An 18,647-nucleotide genomic window follows, 5' to 3' on the forward strand; every position below is an offset into this window, starting at 1 on the left:
TGTACAAATTTACAATATCCACAAAACTTGGTTATAAAACACCATGCCAATTTGCGTGTCCTAAAGGCCTGGCCCTCAGAACCCAAATGGGCATTATTTCCCTTGCAGACCCGTTATGGAATTTCCAGTCCCAATGTTTGTCTTCTTCCTTGTGATTTCACAGTATGCTAGAAATAACCAGGGTTTCAAACCCAGGGCTCTTCAGTATATAGCGTAACACCATGCAAGCAAACAAGAAGTTAGGACTTTCAGAAAGTAGGAGATGGGAGAGACAGTCCATGAGCCCGGGAAACTCCTAATTCCTAAAAGCCACAGTTTACAACTGTACAGATTTCCAGGGGAAATAACAAGATCAGTCATTATAATTATACCTCATCAGACTAGTATGCAAATGTTGGTTTTGGAGATGAGGCAAAAAGTTGACTGACTGAAAGAAAATGGGTTGAAATCCATGCTGTTCTGGATTTTGGGACATCAGACTTCCAAGTACTAGTTAGGGACTTAATTCTTTCCCTTATTACACCAGTTTGGTTCCAGAATGATACCACCAGAGTCATTCCAGATTAATATGGGTATCTAGGAGGCCAAGAGCTTGGCCTACTGCTCTTTGAGGGTCATCTACAATCAAGAAGCATTATGGTCCTTGCCACCATAAGCACGGGTGTGTGAAAAGTGCAAAGTTGCGTTGCAAGTCAAGGAGCTCCTTAATTCGGGAGCTGACGAGTTTGGCACATTTGTTGGTGCAGAGGTGCCTTGGGAAGAAACACAAGGTTGTGTCAACACCCCGGTTGAGATTCGTTCTTCAGCTAAAAGCCCTACCCAAAAGCAGAGAGGCTGGGGCACGGCAAGGAGGAGGCACATTTTACAAGGGCCTTGGTGTTAAGCTTAGACTCATGTCCCAGGGAAGAAATACTGCTTCTCAGTCTCCTTGCTTCTGAAACCACATGGACTTTCATAGGCCATCAATCAAACCAGGTTAAACTTGTGCAGGCAGAATAACACGAGCTTCACAAAGACACGTATTGGAGCTTCCAAGTTTGAGAGATTCCCTTCTAGTCTGAAAAGCCTTGATATTTCCTGCAGAAACCCAATGGGTTTTGCCTTGTTTAAACATTGTGGTGATGGCAGAAGGAACGGAGACAAAATAATCCTACCAAAACCCTTTAATCCCTGCCATGGAGCCAAGTGCTGTTCATTCCTGAGTTTTCTTTGCAACTTCATTTTGCTTTTTAAAAACCACCAGGCAGTCTTTCCTTAATCAGCGGGTACATCTCTCCCTGAAAGTATTTCCATCAGATTGGAGCAGAGATTTGGTTTTAATCCTTTCGCTCACATACCCCTGCGACACAGACACCTCCCTGCCTCATGGCTTCTGAGCTGAACGGGAAACAAGGGGGATATTGAGAAAGAAGTAAATCTGCTGATTAGTTAATGTACAAATTTTTTTTTTTCTCCAGTAACACCTTCATTAAGAAAAATATAACTGCTTCCTAAGAAAAAATTAAATTAAAATATTCAGGTGTTTTGTTTCCTGGACTTTATTTTTTTTGGGGGGGGGATTCCCTTTTCATTCCGTAACTGCAGTAATGATGCTTCTGCATATATACCTCTGATTTTAAAAAATAGTTTCAAGTTAATGCCCTGAAATTCTACGACAGCCTAGAATTTCTTTACTGCTCCTTTTTAAACCCTAAATGTGGTCCTATTCTCATCTCTTGCTGCTTGTGAGAGTGTCACAGAGAAATATAGGTCCCAGTTGAATGGAAATATCTACAGTCTAATGTTAGCATTGAACATCATACCTCTGGACTGTTTGACAATAATTTAATTTTTATATTTTAATTGTTCCATACTTATTAATTTTTTAAAATAGTTTAATCACAGAATATAGAGTGACTAATTAACAGAAGGGGTCTGATGTCTCACTGGTATAAAAAAAGTAGTAAACAGCTCCAGGCTGAAGAGAAAGGAATTATTCTAAAGGCAAATTCCAGTTTAATGCTAGTGTAATTCAGGGGTCACTGTAGTGGACTGATTGGTGCAAGTGGGCTCAGAATTTGGCCAGATTTCTGTAAAGTTGTAAGAAAGTTCTGTAAAGTTGCCTTCACTGGAGTCATTTCCTATCTTACATCAGAGATAATGGGGACAGGCTGGTGCTTTGTGAGCATCATCAGCATCTCGAGCACTGTGTCATGTATTCTGCATGGGGTCAGGACAACACAGTTTGGGCTGTCACTTGGGGTTGCAGTGAGGTCCTTGCACTCCATTGTATTGATGAGTTGGATGAAAAACAGAGCAGAGGAAGCCAAGTTACCAAGCCAAATTCCTGCACAAAGCCACTTAAATGAGCATCTGATCCGAATGTCATTGTTCACTTGATTGCTCATATCCCCAGAGTAAAAAGCTCTGATTTCACCACTGACTCCTCTGGTCTCCTAAAATATGAGGTCAACGCAGCTGGGCTGGCAGCGCTGCACTGCCTGCATCATCGATATTGCCATGCCTGTCACAGCAGGTATAATATATACAGCACATTCATTTAATCTCTCAAACACCCTTGACAGCATAATGGCGATGTGGCTGGATGCTCAGTGATGAAATATATGCAAGTACAATGCCTGGGGACACCATTCCTGGCACCTTAATGTAGCCAACATTTTTTTCGAAGAAGCCCCTCAGTTTAAGTTACATCCTATCTTCAGGCTCCCGTGCAGAATGACCTGGTGGCGCAGCTCAAGGGCTGCAGAAGGCCCTGTGGCAAGGGTGAACAACCAGCCAAATTTTTTCCCTGTCATGACTCTAAAAGGAGAGTTCATTCCTGCTGCCCCTGGCATGAGGTTAGCACTGGCACTAGTTAGCACAGGGCTGAAATGGAAGAGAAGCTGTAAATACAAAGCAGAAGGTCCTCCTGCAAATGGAAGGTGAAATGGGAGTTCTGGTGGACAACAGGTTGACCATGAGTCAACAATGTGCCCTTGTGGCCAAGAGGCCAACGGTACCTGGGGTGCACTAGGAAAAGTGTGAGCAGCAGGTCGAGGGAGGTTGTTCCTCCCCCTCTGCTCTGCCCTGGTGGGGCTGCATCTGGAGCACCATGTCCAGTTCTGGGTTCTCCAGTTTAAGAAGGGTAAGGAATTACTGGAGAGAGTCCAGTGGCAGGCTGTGAAGATGATAAGGGGCCTAGAGCACCTTTCTTATGAAGAGAGACTGAGACAGCTGGGTCTGTTCAGCCTGGAGAAGAGAAGCTGAAAGGGGATCTCATCAATGTTCAGAAATATCTCCAGGGTGGGTGTCAAGAGGATGAATCAGACTCTGTTCAGTGGTGCCCAACGACAGGATGAGGGGCAATGGGCACAGACTGAAACACGGGAGGTTCCATCTGAATATGAGGAGAAACCTTTCCTTTGAGGTGCCAGAGCCTGGACCAGGCTGCCCAGAGAGGCTGTGGAGTCTCCTTCTCTGGAGACATTCAAGATGCACCTGGACACGATCCTGTGTGGGTTGGACTGGATGATCTCCAGACGTCCCTTCCAACCCTAAACATTCTGTGATTCAGTGACGAACAACAGAGTGGAAATGCACAAGGTGTCTCACAGCTCACAGGCATTGACCTTCTACGCCAGCAAGGCTTCCTCTAACAGATGGGAAGGGTTTCCCTCACGTCTCACAAAGGAGGTTGCTGGTTATGTTGTTACGTTCCACATCTCTATGCTCAAACTTCTCCTTTGCTTGTCTTAGACCTGGGATTCAAGTTCACACCTTTGGCACCGCAGTGGATACATGAGCAAGATTTGGCAGTGCTCCTCTGCAGCCCAGTTTCTTGGGCATAAGTAGCCACCATGACCAATGAAATGGGCAAATGACTTTTCAGCGTGATGAACCAAATCCTTCCCAGACTGACGCTGTTTTCAAATTCTGAACCAGTGAGAGGAAGCATTTGACACCAAGTGGAACAATTGGAAGCTGAAAAAAAACTTTTCCTTGCTTCTTCTGGGCTTACTTGCAGCCAGCCATTCATCTGGCGAAACGCAGAACTGGGTCAAATCCTTGCTTTGAGCCAAACACAGAGGATACTGGTGGGGCATCTCCAGCATCTTCTGTGTAAGTCCTAACCCAGTCCGAAAGCACTCAACAGCACCAAACACAAAGAAGGCCCTTGCCTCTGAGAACCTCAGGGAGGTTTCAATGGGGACCTTGTTCCTGGGATGTCAGGGCATAAGTACTTCAGTGCAAGCAATGTGGGGAAATTTTAAGCTTCCTCTTGTTTTCTCTGGATTTTGGGAATTAGAGAGCTGCTAAGAGAGGATGTTGATGATCTTATGGTGCATCGGTGTTGGATTCTAACTGGTAATGATACGGTTTCAGTGTGACGTATCCATAACCAAAGATAGCTTGCACCTGGCTGGCCTGGGGTCTCACCAGCCCTTTAATTCCAGGACCATGTTGCTCATTATGACTTCCTTCAGAAATATCTGCCCATACTCTTAGGTTTTGTAGGCTGGGTAGCCATGGCTACACTGTGACAGCATCTGAGCTAGCTCATTAGAAACTCATGAGTGCATATCTACCCTTCAGGGCAGTAGCATCTGAGTATCTCAAGCCCCTTATTGACTTTAGCCGTCTATGCTGTTCTCAGTCCCGCATGTGGAGAAATACTTTGGAAGCACCAAGCTCAGATGATAGCAGGTATATCTCTGGGGAGGTTTATATCATGGAACAACCACTCTCCCAGAACTGAGAAAAGAACTGGATGTCCAGATCTGCAGCTCTCCTCCTGAGCTCAGTGTAGTTTGTTGACAGCGAGTCACAGATGCTTCAAGCAAGCAAACGAGAAAAACAACCCCCAAACTCATCAAGTTAAAGATGTTTCCCTTCAATGAACTTCATTCTGAAGACAAAGAAGTCCAGGTGTTGTTAGTACCTGGTGGATAAGTTGAGATCTCTTTCCACATACATGCATTGGTGACCCCGACTCTCCTTCACAAGGACAGTGCTGTGACATGTTATAGAATCATAGAAACATTTCGGCTGGAAGAGACCCTCAGGATCATCGAGTCCAACCATAACCCAACTTTAGCACTAAACCATTTCCCTAAGAACCTTGTCTAAATGCCTTTTAAACCCCTCCAGGGATGGTGACTCCACCACTGCCCTGGGCAGCCTGTTCCAATGCCCAACAGCCCTTTCGGTGAAGAATTTTTTCCTAATATCAAATCTAAACTTCCCCTGGCGCAACTTGAGGCCATTTCCTCTTGTCCTGTCACTTGCTACTTGGTAGAAGAGACCAACCCCCTCCATGCTACAACCCCCTTTCAGGTAGTTGTAGACAGCAACAAGGTCTCCCCTCAGCCTCCAATTTCTAAGTGTAGACCTGAGCTGGGCAGGGATTTCCCACACCCAGCGTAAAACTGGTGCAACGTTATTCGATGCAGTTGGGTTGGACACCAATGTGAGTACCTGCATCCTTGTGATGTCCGTCTTCTGACTGAGTTTGGGCTCACGGGGATTGTCTCAAATGCAGTGCCTGGGTGTGTGAGCTGCACGTGATGCCCCACCAGCCACCAGCCTGGCATGTGTGAGCAGGATTTGGTTTCACCTCTCTCTTTAGCCCCTCCACCAAGAAAAGAAAAGCAAAAAATAACTATTCTCTTGGTTTTAACAGGATCTATGTGCATTCTTCAAATAGGGATTGCCCCTATGTGGAAAATAATAGGCCTTCAGAAAACAGGTAGAATACACACACACATCTTAAAGATCTAACAATACCTTCATCATAGGATGAAAGCTCCCCGCAAAAGCTGAAGAAGAAATCAATTTAATAGCTCCTTCACTCCTTCCTGGCTCCTGGAGTGCCAGGTACGTGCTGAGACAACCTTGTTCTGATGAAAGCAATTTCGCTTGCTACTGCGACGCTAATTTTTTCTTCTGGAGAGTGGCTCCTTATGGCAGGTCTGATTCAATTCAGGATTACACGGTTCTACATCTCCTATTCCTGGCAGTGTGTGTTAAGCAAGTGCAAGCGAATTACAGACCAATTGTTTTACCCTGATCCTTAATGATCCTGGGTGCGTTAATGCACCAAGATCTATGGGCGAACTTAAAAAGGAAAGAAAAACACAGCGTGCTCCGCTTTTGGCACCTGTACCTGTTTTTTATACATGCAAATCGAGTTTCCTGTTCATGGAAAACAACCAAACAAAACGCAATGTCATGAACATAGTGCAGAGAAGGATATTCGTGCTGCTCCTCCTCAGCAACCTGCTTTTCCAGAGGGCGCCTAAAGGTACTTGGAAAGCTTTTGCTAATGAGGACGGTTGGCAATTAGCAGAACACGCTGCAGCACTGGGGCATCCTCTGAGAAGCTTTCCTGGTGTTGAACTTTTGTCTTCACACATGTAAAATGAGGAGGCAGGGGCTGCGCGCTGGGTCTCACCTGCCTGTTCATGTTCCTCCTGTCCCTTTTCCTCATGTCCCCAACTCTGCCTTTGGTGGCTTATCACCACCTCTTATCAACAGGACTTTTGGCACATCCATATGTTTGGCTGCTTTTTTTTTTTGTCTCTCTCTCTTCTTTACTGGCTCATTTTTTTAAAAAAAGTGCAATATATCTGTTTCAGAGATGCCGGTTCTGGTAAAGCCACCAAGGACTCAGGCTCTCCCCTCCCTTACCTCCCATACTTCATTATTTATGACACATCAGGATCTCCCAGGCTCTCATCAAGTGATTGAGACCTTTACTCATAGTTATCAAACCCCTGAGGGCTTGACACTTCAGAGTGAAAGGTCTGAAAAGAGGGAGAGGAAAAGTTTTTCTCTGCCTCTTGGCTTGTCTGATCTTGTTCTGGATGCCAGTGGCTTTTCCAGTTTTGTGTCCTCTGTTGGCTCATGTGGAGCATGTCATTTCACAAGGGTTTGTCACCGTATCGCTGATTCCTGGGGATCGTTCTGTCTCTCAGTTTCTGTCTTGGATGCTCAGTGCTCGGAGAGCCTCTCCCCATCACACCAGAGAGAATTCGGCCTGGAAGCCAGAGCACCGGCGTGTCTTTGGTGAGCACTTGGTCAGCATGGAGATCTGGGTGCTGAAGTTGGTGCCGTTGCTGCCTAAGGAAGGGTGGTGGTACTTCATGTCCGAGCCCAGAAACCGCTCCAGGTGCCACTTCCTCCACTTTCGTTTGAGCTCAGCTTGGACCTAGGTGGTGGAAAGACAAGCAGATCAGCCGAGGGGAGCATCTCCCGTTGTTCTGACCTGATTGTGTGGGTAGCAATGGGTGACCCACCTACCACGGGGCCAAGAATTATTTTATAAAGGTCACTAAATTCAACCTGGCCAGAACTTTTAGCCACATAGAAGAGAGGTCACATTCCAGCCAGTGAAATACTGGAGCAGAAATCCCTGAGCTTCAGTAGAAAGGCTCATCTGATACAGTGAAGATGCCAGACTACTTAACTTCAATGGCAACATATTCTATGCTTTGTGAGTATAATTAAGATTTCATTTTTTTCACTGCCCTGTTTTTGTCCAAATACAAATGATTTAACTATAGTTTGTTTGCGATGCTGTTAATACAGCAGTGCTTTTTTGATAAAAGCTACTCAGAATGTCTTGTGTTGGAAGGGACCCACAAGGATCATCGAGTCCAACTCCTGTCTCTGCACGTGACAACTCCACAGTTCACACCATGTGTCTGAGGGTTTTGCCCAGTCTCTACTTGTTACTGCTCAGGGACTTTACATACATCATATATGTACACTGTCCAGATTCAAAGCCTGAACAAATCTGGCCACCTGCAGTCTTCCAGTGCAGATTTTTAGATAACAGTACGAATTGGCTAAAACAGTGATGCCTGAGGGTCTCTGGGATCAGTAAGCACAGGAATGGTGCAACACCAGGATGCAAACCCCAGGGCTGGAAACATGGGAAAGGCAAGATCAGTGCTTGTAAGGTAAAAACATGTTTACCTGGTGCTGGTCTGCGCCTAACAAGCCACATCACTGCCTATACTGGTTTTGGATCATTAATAAGTTTGTGTGGTTCTGTTTTGCTCTGTGCAAGGCTTACTGGCAAAGGTCTCCGCCGGAGCTGGGCTACCTGCCCTGCGTGCCACTGCGTGATGGACACACAGCATCAGTGCGGCTGAAGACAGCACTAGAGCTGTAAGAGAGCAAATTGTGATTCTGGACACTCTTCCTCTCCCTGGGAAGCTTGGAACACAAAGCTAGATCACAGCTGCTGCTTTTTTGTCCGTGCTCTGTTTATTGAGCTGAACACGCTCTAGCTGATGGCAGCTCCAAGTTTTTAGCTGCTCACACCTACGCGGTAGCCTTCACGATGTGGGTTTAATCAGTCTCTGCTGAATTTCTTACGGGCTGACGGTACAAAAATATCACTGCACGAACGAGCCTCCATCTTGGCAGTGGGCCTGATTCTGTGGAAGATTTGTTGAGGTGCTAAGCAAGGCTTAGCAGATGGGCTTCAGCCTTGCCTGCTGAAGGTGGTCTCTTTGGATCGGGGTTTATGCAAGGTCATATGGGAGTTCTGCTGATGCTGTTCCATGAGTAAAAGAAGGACTCAGCAGCAGCAATACTACGGTGTGCACAAAAGTCCTAATAAGTTTTTTCACTGTTCTGGAAACTATCAGGCAAATGGTTGAGTTGTTTTCATGGAGTGAGTAATTTGACTTGGAACCTTCCCCTCAACACAGTAACATCAGGAATGGGACAATTCTCAATCCACTCTCCACAAGCATTCAATTTGTCTTAGCTGGGAACATTAACCAAACGCCATTGTTGGTCTTACCTCTCCATTGAGAAAACAGTACAGAACAGCCACCACAAATCCCTAGGAGAAAGGAGAGAACAGGTTTTAAGCATCTCATAGCTGATATTCACTGAGATCACAACTCAAACTCACTGCAGCCTTGAAGAAAGGGCACACTGCTGGGGGACTGCTAAAGTGCCCCTTATAAATCACTTCATTGCATTTTCCCTATAAAAGAAGCAGCGGAAGATTGGGTAAGGCACCTTGCAGCAGATATATGGGTGTGAGTTCAGAGATTGCTCCAGCCTGGTGTTCAAAGCCATCAGCAGTCAGCTCAGCTCTAAGAGAGGCACTTGGTCATTCAGGCTGGGGCATTAGAGGCAACTGGATGGGGTACTAGACTCAATTTTCCTGCTTTTTCTCGGCTGTTGAAACTAGGGAGATCTAACCATGCTCTCATCGCCAAGGTCAGAATGATCTCAGACACAGTATAGGGCAAAACTGTTCCTTTCCCACCTCACCTGCAGTGACACCTCATTTTTGAGAATCTCAGCTTTCACTGAAAATAAGTATAATAAACCAAACTTATCTCTAGCTCTTCTGGTTGCAAACACTAAAGACAAATACTAAGTGTAGGTCCATTAATTTCTCAAAAGAGAGATGCCAGATGTGAAGTGATATGATGTGGACAGGGACATTAACTCCATCACCACTGAACCAAGGATGCCACTGACACATGTATGGACGGTACATGGTGACAGATCCTGCTTGCAGACTGTGACAACACAAAGTGACTACAGCTGATTAATGGATGGATGCAACAGGATGAAATACATAAATAAATCTCTCTTGTCATGCAACAACAGGGCCAAGGTTAACAGCCAAACTTGGGAATGGACTGAAGAGTGTGGGAGGGTCTATGAAGCAAACTTCATCAGGGCTCCCTGAAGATTAATGATGAGGACACCTCTGTTATCCAGCCTTGTGGGGAACATGTCTCCTATACCAGTGAACTTGAATCCTGCTTGAGCAGGATCTACAGGCAGGACTTGTCTTATTGACAGAGGAGAAAGTTCACCCAAGTCAACTGGTTGAAGACAAAGAAGACTCCTGTTAAAAGCCAGAAGGAGATTCCTCCCAAATGCAATTTATCTCATGATACGCCATGTCAATAATATATAAATTGAAATGAGGTGCTCTTTTTTAATCCTTTAAGTATAAAAAAATCCAGGGCAACTAACTTATAGAGGTACATTTTCTTTTCAGGTGCCTGAAATGACGAGAGAGTATATCTTTCTGGAATTCCAGGAGGCAAAATATAAAATTATCTTCCATTCTGGCCAAGCTGGAGTGAGTATCTTTTTCCTCAAAGATATAACAGCAGTATTAGGCGTGTCCAAGGAAAACCCCAGCTCACACGTTAGCTGGTTCCCTTGCCACGCTTGTTACACTTCTCGCTGCAGACAGACCCGGTGACTGAGTGGTGGCCCAAAGGGTGGCTTACCTGGAACGACCCAACCACAAGCTCAAAGACCAGCTTCACTTCTGCTTTGAAATTGTCAGGGAAGAAAGCAAACATGATGTAGTGAATGCCAAAGAGAGGGATCAGCAGCAAGGTGGACTTGGCCAGTCTCCTGTTGGAAAGACAAACATGAATCATAATGGAAGAGGGAGGAGGAGCTAAAGGTAAAGCTGATGAGAAATCCTGCAGCTGAGCCCTGTGCAGCCCCGAAATTCTAATTTGCTGCAGTACATATTTGCCGATAGCCTGTATCATGCATGTTAAGTACCTTTATTTGCTCTTAGGAGATGTGATATGGGCCACTTACCCTGAGGTCCTGGGAACATCCAGCCTTTTAACAGCAGCCTCTAGCGAGGCAGCACCAGGAAGCTGCCCTAGACCTGTTCTCATATAAATATATTTGTGCCTCCAGCTAAGGCAGAGTCATCAGCCCTAGATTATTGGCCTGCAGTCTGCAGGGGGCTGGCAATTTCAGATGTGGAGACAACATAAAATGTGACATCTTTATTCCTAGTAACTTCAGTGGAGGTATTTCTTTCTCCCTTCTCTCTTCTTCCCCTCCCACCGGAGATCTTTTTTCATCTCTACAAGCTAAATCATCATCTAGTGCTGTCTTTGTTTGCTGAGGATTTCTGAAAATTACAGCTTCTGGGAGAGAAATGGTATGTTTAGCTGAGAATAATGACAGGCTATCGCACAATGAAAGTCTCCAAAGGAGGGGGATGAACGGTATTAGTGCTTAATGGCATCAGATTGGGTAATCAGAGGTCTAATTAGGAAGAGATGATAATTTATTAAATATAATGATTATTAAAATATAGCTGATGGAAATAACAAGAAATCAAGGGCCTAAGGATGCTTACGGGGGTTTTGGGTCCCTTGGTTATCCACATCCTCCTGTGTTCCCCTGCCCCAGAGGCTTCTGGAGGAATTGAAGCTACAGCTGGGATGTTGGAAATACTTGTTTCCATCTTCCTACACCTCCAATGTCTCATCAGGTTCAGTTCTCTCAGACCATCTTCATTTATTTGCTATCTGCATAAGCCCACTGGGAAGGCTGATGTGCCAGCTTTATGCAGATGATGCTCCTCACTGTATCTCCCAGCAGATCTTTCCAGCTTTCCCTGGGCTTGACGTTAAGGTTGTGGCTGGAGGCTGTGGTTCACCAGGGAATACCTGCTGGCTGAAAAGCATCTGGGTGCAACTCATTCCAGACAAAACAAGTGCCTGTAGGAAGCCGAGGAACTTTCCAGGAATTTGCCTTTCCCATCACATCCCTCACTAGCAGGCACATTCCTCCTCATAGTAAGGAGATCCAAAATCTGAGACCTCTTGGATGTCTTGCTCTGCCAGAGATCTGTTGCTGTCATTGGTGACCATCAGGGTACTGTATTCCTCGCTCTTAGAAGCAGCTCCGGGCAGAGTGACCCACACATGTATGGCCTCAAGTTGCATTAGGGGAGGTTTAGATTGGATATCGGGAACAATTTCTTCCCAAAAAGGGCTGTTGGGCATTGGAACAGGCTGCCCAGGGCAGTGGTGGAGTCACCATCCCTGGAGGGGTTGGACAGATGGAGGTGAGGTTCTCAGGGACATGGGGCAGTGCCAGGGGTGGGGGAACAGTTGGACTCTGTGATCTTGAGAGTCTTTTCCAAGCAAAATGATTCTGTGACCCAGCCTTAATTCCTCCAGCTCCTGACATATGAGAAAGCAACTCATTTTCTAAGCTGATCATAGTTCAGTGAATATCAATTCTGGCTTTGCAGAGATTTCTCCTCTCTCCTTAATCTTTCAGGAACAGTCAACTTAAAGGAGATTGATGTGATGTTACCTTTGTGTACCATGTTTGTATAGACATTGTTTGCAATCTCCCATGGATTATAAAAATTTATCTTATCATTGCAGACAATGTTGGGACCTTGGTTAGGGCATTTTCCCTCCTGGCTAGACTGTGGTAATAAAAGGGCATAAACGCCAAGCCTTAGGAGCCCTCTCCTCCAGTTTGCACAACACTCCAAACCAGTCTCTTGCTCCCAGCACTGAGCTTGCCCAGAATATTGAGTGACGCTTTAGATCTCAGCTTGGCTTCAAGGCAAGGGACCTATGGTCTAGCCCTGTGATATTTAAAATATTTCTCCCCTAAACAGTGTAATGTGGAAAATCATCTTCCCCAGTCATGGTGTAATTTATGCCAGGAAGCTAAAGCTTGGCTGTGCAGGAAGTAGAACTCCTTGGGAGACTGTCCAAAGCTGTTTAAAGTTACCTGCTGGAAGCTGTGGCTTCTCAAAAACTCATTACTTCCACTCCTAGCACAGCGTGCACTTCTTAGACCTACCCCCTCTGACAGATATACATGGTGACAGGTAATTTAGGGAAAACACATCTCCACCAGCCTGCACTGAACCTACTCCTCTCCTTGGGAGTGGATAAGAGTGAATCAACATTTTAGTCATGCTCCTTGAATGTGTAATGGGAAAGTTACCCAGAAAACTTTGATGATAATATTGATCTATGAACATGTACAGAATTGAAAGAGATGAATTTTGCTCAAGACTTCTGTTGCAGAAAACGACTTCTATTTGCCTGAAATATTGCTGTCTCATTCTTGCACATGTCTCTGTCATTTCCAGAAAACTCTTTTGGGAGACTTGTTTTCACAGCTTCCAATACATTAAAGCCCAGTTCACTGTCTGTAGCATTAATGAGTCAGCCTGCAGCTAAACCGAAACTGGTGGGAACTGAACAATGCTGTCAACGTGTCAACGCGTCATTTTTTTAAATAAAATAAACAATATAAAATAAACAAGAGAAGGAGGGAGAAATGCAAATGAGAGATCCCTGATGTTGTTAGTTTAAAACATACTTGTTTCAGATTTGGCAGGAGGAACCCACACATACCATTAATACCATTTTTTTGCTAAGATCACATGCCTAATGCCATTTATAAAAGGGTCTGGACTCCAGATGACTCTACGGCTAGCTGTCTAAACATCAAAACTTAGGAACTGAAAAATCCCCCTGGTGAGATCCGGTCTTCAGACTGGGACACTTAATATGAATTTCTAAAGGAAAGTGTGTTGTCTTATCTCCCACTGCAGCCAATACAGTCAACAGAGACTTCAAGATGCCCCAGATAATCTGGCTGGTGGCCAGCTGCCTGTGTATAAGGGTACGAGTCTCACATAAGTCCTGGGTCCTATATAGTCCAGGGAAATATCGCAAATGTCCTAAAGCATCTCATATGGTTCAGATTGGATATTAGGCAAAAATTCTTCATGGAAAGGGTTGTGAAGCAGTGGAACAAGCTGCCCAGGGATGTGGTTGAGTCACCATCCCTGGAGGGGTTTAAAAGGTGTTTAGATGAGGTTCTTAGGGACACGGTTTAGTCCTTGAGTGAGTTTATGGTTGGACTCGATGATCTTGAGGGTCTCTTCCAACTGGAATGATTCTATTATTCTATGATTCTATGATTCTATGATTCTATGATATGGCTTGGACACCTATAAGTGAGCAACTGATTCGTGCCCTAGTGGAACTGAGATGTTTTTCCAGGTGGAGAAGGAAGATGAGAAACTGAAGATGTGAATAGCATTTGTACTTCAGCAGCGCCTTGTGTTTGTCAGGCCAGCATTACTTACTGCCCTGAACGTGCAACGTTTGTTTACAAGGCAAAGAGAAGCTTCCTTGGCAGCTCCTACTTCACTGGAAAACGTGAAGTAAAAAGCCCTGAACCCAAAGCTCAGTGTGACCTCCGAGGTAACCTGGGCATAACCCTTCCAATGCGTGTTGGCAGCACATCTGCTGAGATGAACGGGAGTCAGCTGCTCCAGGCTGCTGCTTAGTACTAGAACATATTTCCATATGCTGATTTAATCTACGTACCTGGCCAAAGCTGTTTCAATCCTGGGGGTACGAAGATACACTGCCCAGTTGGAAATACATAAAGGGAGGTGATAGAAAGCACAGGGTCTGGTAATGTTGTCATGTTATGATGACAGAAAAAGAGGTAATTTGCTCTGGCTGCTGCAGGGAGTAGTTAAGGTCAAATACTGGAATTTCCTTTCATAAATCTGAGAATCTCTCGAGGCAGATGAAATGCATAATTTACCACCAGCAGAGAGAAAGACTCAGCGTCGTGGCTGGTCAGTATTTAAGGACCCTATTGATATTGTCTGCCATCTTGCAGAAAGATGAACTGAGCTCAGATTCTTCAGGGTACCAAAGTGCACAGATCCCTCCAAAGACAAAAAAGATTTACCAGCAGTGGCCATGTAGGCAGTGGACTTTTTTCCTTTTGGTTCTTTTCTAGGAAACATTTAATAAGTATCCGGGATGGTTGAAACTCTGAGCCAGGACATCGGTAAGTGTCAAAAATAAGCTCGTCTGAGCTTTTATTTTATCTGCATTGAAGCCAGAATAAATCCATGCAGATAAACAGATTTCTTGCACTCTTAAAATACTGTAACAAAGACCAGTCCTGGCCACTGAGACGGGTGCTAATCTCACTTGCATGTTGTTTATTATAAAATACAAAACATTAAGGTCAATGTTATACCCCTGGAATAAAAGCGTTTCGTCAAGCAAAACTTCTGGGACAGTGCTACTTCTCAACAGTGAGGAGCAATGCACTGCATTAATCTAATGTAGTTTAAGGGTCTGCCTCAGGGTAAGGAAAACTTGCCACAGATTCTACTGAATGTACTAATTTTCTAGATCTCTCCTTCTTTGAAAAAGAGCGCTGAGGGTAACTAGTTCAGAAAATAAAGCTTGTATGCTGTGGCCAGCTACTACTTGTTCTCCTTTGGGTCCTTCTGCCTTCAAAATCGAATAAATATTGAATATACAAAGAAAAATCCTATTTTCTTTCATGATCGTTACTGTTGCTCTGACTTCTTCATCGTTACTCCCAGCAGAAAGCCTTCTTGTCTGTCTGTTCAAAGTGACATAAAACATGCCCAGTCATTCTAGCAAATGCCCCATTTCCTAATTTCTGATCAGCTTCAATTAACAAATTGACTAATTTGTTAATTAACAATTACCAAATACTTCATTTTGGTCAGTGCAGACAGTGCACTGCAGACAGTGCAGACAGACGCAATACTGAACTAACAGCCAAGAGGTTTCCCCAAAACCATACAATACAGTTAAAAAAGTCTAGGACTTACGAATATTGGCTGGTTTCATTGTGTCCAACGTCTGGGGAATGCAACTTCTGGACTAAGATACGGATGATGCAAATGAAGAGAATGAAGTTCACCTGTTGGGATGGGTAGAAAAGAAACAGAGTGGAATAAAAAATTAGTATTTTTTGTCCAGTGAAAAGAGCCAATCATTAGAGGGCAGTTCCTTTCACTGCAATATTTTTGCCATGGAGCAAGCTGTTGTTAAAAAGCCATGAGCAGAGAACCCCACTCTGGGAGCACATAGTAAACCGACACAGGATGGCAGCCATCTTGGGCCTGACATCAGCCTGCTTGGGACTTTGTGTCATACATCCCAAGTATGATGATGTCAAACCCATAGAGCACAGCTATGCACGACGTCCTGCTGCACGGGGGAAGTGCCGACGACAGGGTGGGAAAAGAGCCTGGAGAGGGAGTGGAGCGACGGACGTCAAAGCCCTCGGGAGACGGTGACATGGGGCCGGCTGCTGGGCATGTCAAGGACTGAGGCGGTGAGCCAAGGGAACCGAAACAAAACACAAAGCTGTATCCACTCAAGCGAGCCTCTGCTTAACGCTATCGGGCACATCTTCTCCGGGGAGAAGCTGAAGATCTTGTATAGCAAGGGATAGACCTCACCGACACAGCGGACAACATTCTCTGCTAGGACGTTAGACCAGAGGAATGTATCTAATACCTAGATTTTAGATGGTGCTTTTCAGTCAAAATATCTCAAAGTGCTCCATCAACACACTCAAGCAATGTTAACCTTATTTAACAGCAAAGATGTGAAGCTAGGAATGGCAATTTCCTAACGGCACGTAGTAGATGGCATGAGTTGAATGGTCTTAAGGTTTAATCCAGTGAATCACGCTGTTATTCATGCAATATATACAATAGAAAAGTGATGACAGATTTCTGTAGACTTCGTTTTTGTTTGGCACACAACCTCTGTATTTATCCTTTCATGGTTAGAAAATGCACAAATTATTCTTATTTCTAGAGACTTAAAGGCTGGAAGGGATTGAGTTAAGCAGGCAATCTGATTTTCTGCAAAAACAGACTGTAAAATTTCCTCCAGCCATTCCTACATTTATCTCAGCCACAGGTGAGTGAAGGAAACTGAAGCACATCTCTCATTTAGACATTCACCCTTTTTTTCAAAGACTATGAGTGATTGGAAATGAATTGTTTTTCTTGGTTATGAGGTATTGCTTAATCACTTTTTATCTATCCCATGCCATTTATCACAGTAACTGTTCATATTTATTTGCTTATAAAAAATGGTTTGCATTTGACTTGGTGGCAAGTAAAATTTATGAGTTCAAAGCAGTATTATCTAGATCAATTACTCTAATAAGCACTGAATGCAAGATCAGAGCAGTTAAATACTGTGTTGACTCGTAGTGGTCAAGAGCAAACATGGACACAGGGCAGTGCTGAATCAGATGGAGCGAGACTTATAGGTTTAGTAGAGTCTCAGTATTGCATGGTAGAAGATATGGCTACCAGGCTACTGGAGAAGTTGGTTGGCTTATTTTTCAACCTAGAGTATAATCAGAGGCACTCGATCTGTTCCCAGTGCTTAATATCTTATATATCTTATATATGTATTTCTTCTGTCTTTTGAGATCTATGCTTTATTCCCATGGACATGGAGAAAATGTTGCATTGCTCCCTGAAGAAACCTGCTGTTCATCAGATAGCAGCTATCATGCCCTTCCTCTTGGACAGATCTATACAATATCTGCAGAAGGAAAATCAGAAATGGCTGGGTAAATTTTGTTTGGCAGTGAAGAAATAAATGTTCGGCCAAAAGAAAATACAGACTCATTGATCCAAGGAGAACAGGGTGTATTTCTTTGCCAAAAGGTTATCTTGGGAAAGGGAAAATACTATGTATATCTTTCTATGATGACATAAATATTTTGAGATGTGTCATCGAAGTATAGTATTTCTTTTCAGTGAGGTGAATAGAGCAAGATGAAATTATTCTAACTGTTTCAGTTTGTAATCCCTGTGTGACAAATGCTCCAGAAAAAGTCTTCTTTTAAAGGTCATAATATACACGGAATAAGAAGAATTTATGTCTAAGAAAATATTTCTGTTTGAAAGACATACATTTGGTTTCGCTTCTGTTGCATTTTTTTTCTTCCCATCCCACATACTTGTTTTCATTTTAGAAAACTCAAAGCTAAGTTTATCATAGAACCACAGAATTGTTCGGGTTGGAAGGGACCTTAAAGATCATCTAGTTCCAACCCCCTGCAAGGGACATCTTCCGCTAGACCAGGTTGCTCAAAGCCCCGTCCAGCCTGGCCTTGAACACTTCCAGGGATGGGGCATCCACCACCTCTCTGGGCAGCCTGTTCCAGTGCCTCACGACCCTCATGGGGAAGAATTTCTTCCTTATACCTAAATCTAACCTCTCTCAGTTTAAAGCCATTACCCCTTGTCCTATCACCACATGCCTTTGTAAAACGTCCCCCTCCAGTTTTCTTGTAGGCCCTCTTCAGGTAATGGAGAGCTGCTGCAATGTCTCCCTGGAGCCTTCTCCAGCTGAACACCCCAACTCTCTCAGCCTGTCCTCCCAGCAGAGCTGTTCCAGCCTCGGATCATTTCTGTGGCTCCTCTGGCCCAAATCCAGCAGGTCCATGTGTGTCCTGTGCTGAGGACCCAGAGCTGGACCAGCACTGCAGGGGGTTCTCACCAGAGCGGAGCAGAGGGGCAGAATCATCTCCCTTCACCTGCTGGCCACACTCCTTTTGATGCAGCTCAAGATATAGTTGGCTTTCTCCTTGAGGGTGCTCTCAATCCATTCTCTGCCCAGCCTGTATTTGTGCTTGGGATTGCCCCGACCCGTGTATAGGATCTTGCACTTGGCCTTGTTGTACTTCCTGAATTTCGCACAGGCTCACCTCTCAAGCTTGTCAAGGTCCCTCTAGATGGCAACCCTTCCCTCCAGCATGTCGACTGCACCACACAGCTTGATGTCATCTAAAAACCTGTTGAGGGTGTGCTCAATCCCACTGGCCATGTCACCAACAAAGATGTTAAACAGGACCAGTCCCAATACTTATGTCCAAGGAATGCCACTTCTCACTGGTCTCCACTTGGACATCAAGCTGCTGACCACAACTTTTTGAGTGTGACCATCCAGCCAATTGCTTATTCACCAAGTGGTCCATCCATCAAATCCATGTCTCTC

The 18,647-nt window shown here is 44.6% G+C and overlaps 1 protein-coding gene across 1 annotated transcript in view; it reads right to left on the minus strand.

Annotated features, from left to right (window-relative positions):
* Positions 1–6,994: 6,994 nt before the first annotated feature.
* The window catches only part of VIPR1 (vasoactive intestinal peptide receptor 1), a 72,378-nt gene continuing 60,725 nt past the window's right edge, over positions 6,995–18,647 (minus strand). Inside the window, exons 9-12 of the mRNA XM_065628529.1 lie at positions 15,443–15,534; positions 10,260–10,389; positions 8,795–8,836; positions 6,995–7,186 (exon numbers count right to left, since the gene is read on the minus strand). Of these exons, the coding sequence (XP_065484601.1) occupies positions 6,995–7,186; positions 8,795–8,836; positions 10,260–10,389; positions 15,443–15,534 (456 nt within the window). The remainder of the gene's footprint in view (positions 7,187–8,794; positions 8,837–10,259; positions 10,390–15,442; positions 15,535–18,647) is intronic.

This window comes from Caloenas nicobarica, chromosome 2, assembly GCF_036013445.1.
Source record: "Caloenas nicobarica isolate bCalNic1 chromosome 2, bCalNic1.hap1, whole genome shotgun sequence".
Lineage (NCBI taxonomy): Eukaryota > Metazoa > Chordata > Aves > Columbiformes > Columbidae > Caloenas > Caloenas nicobarica.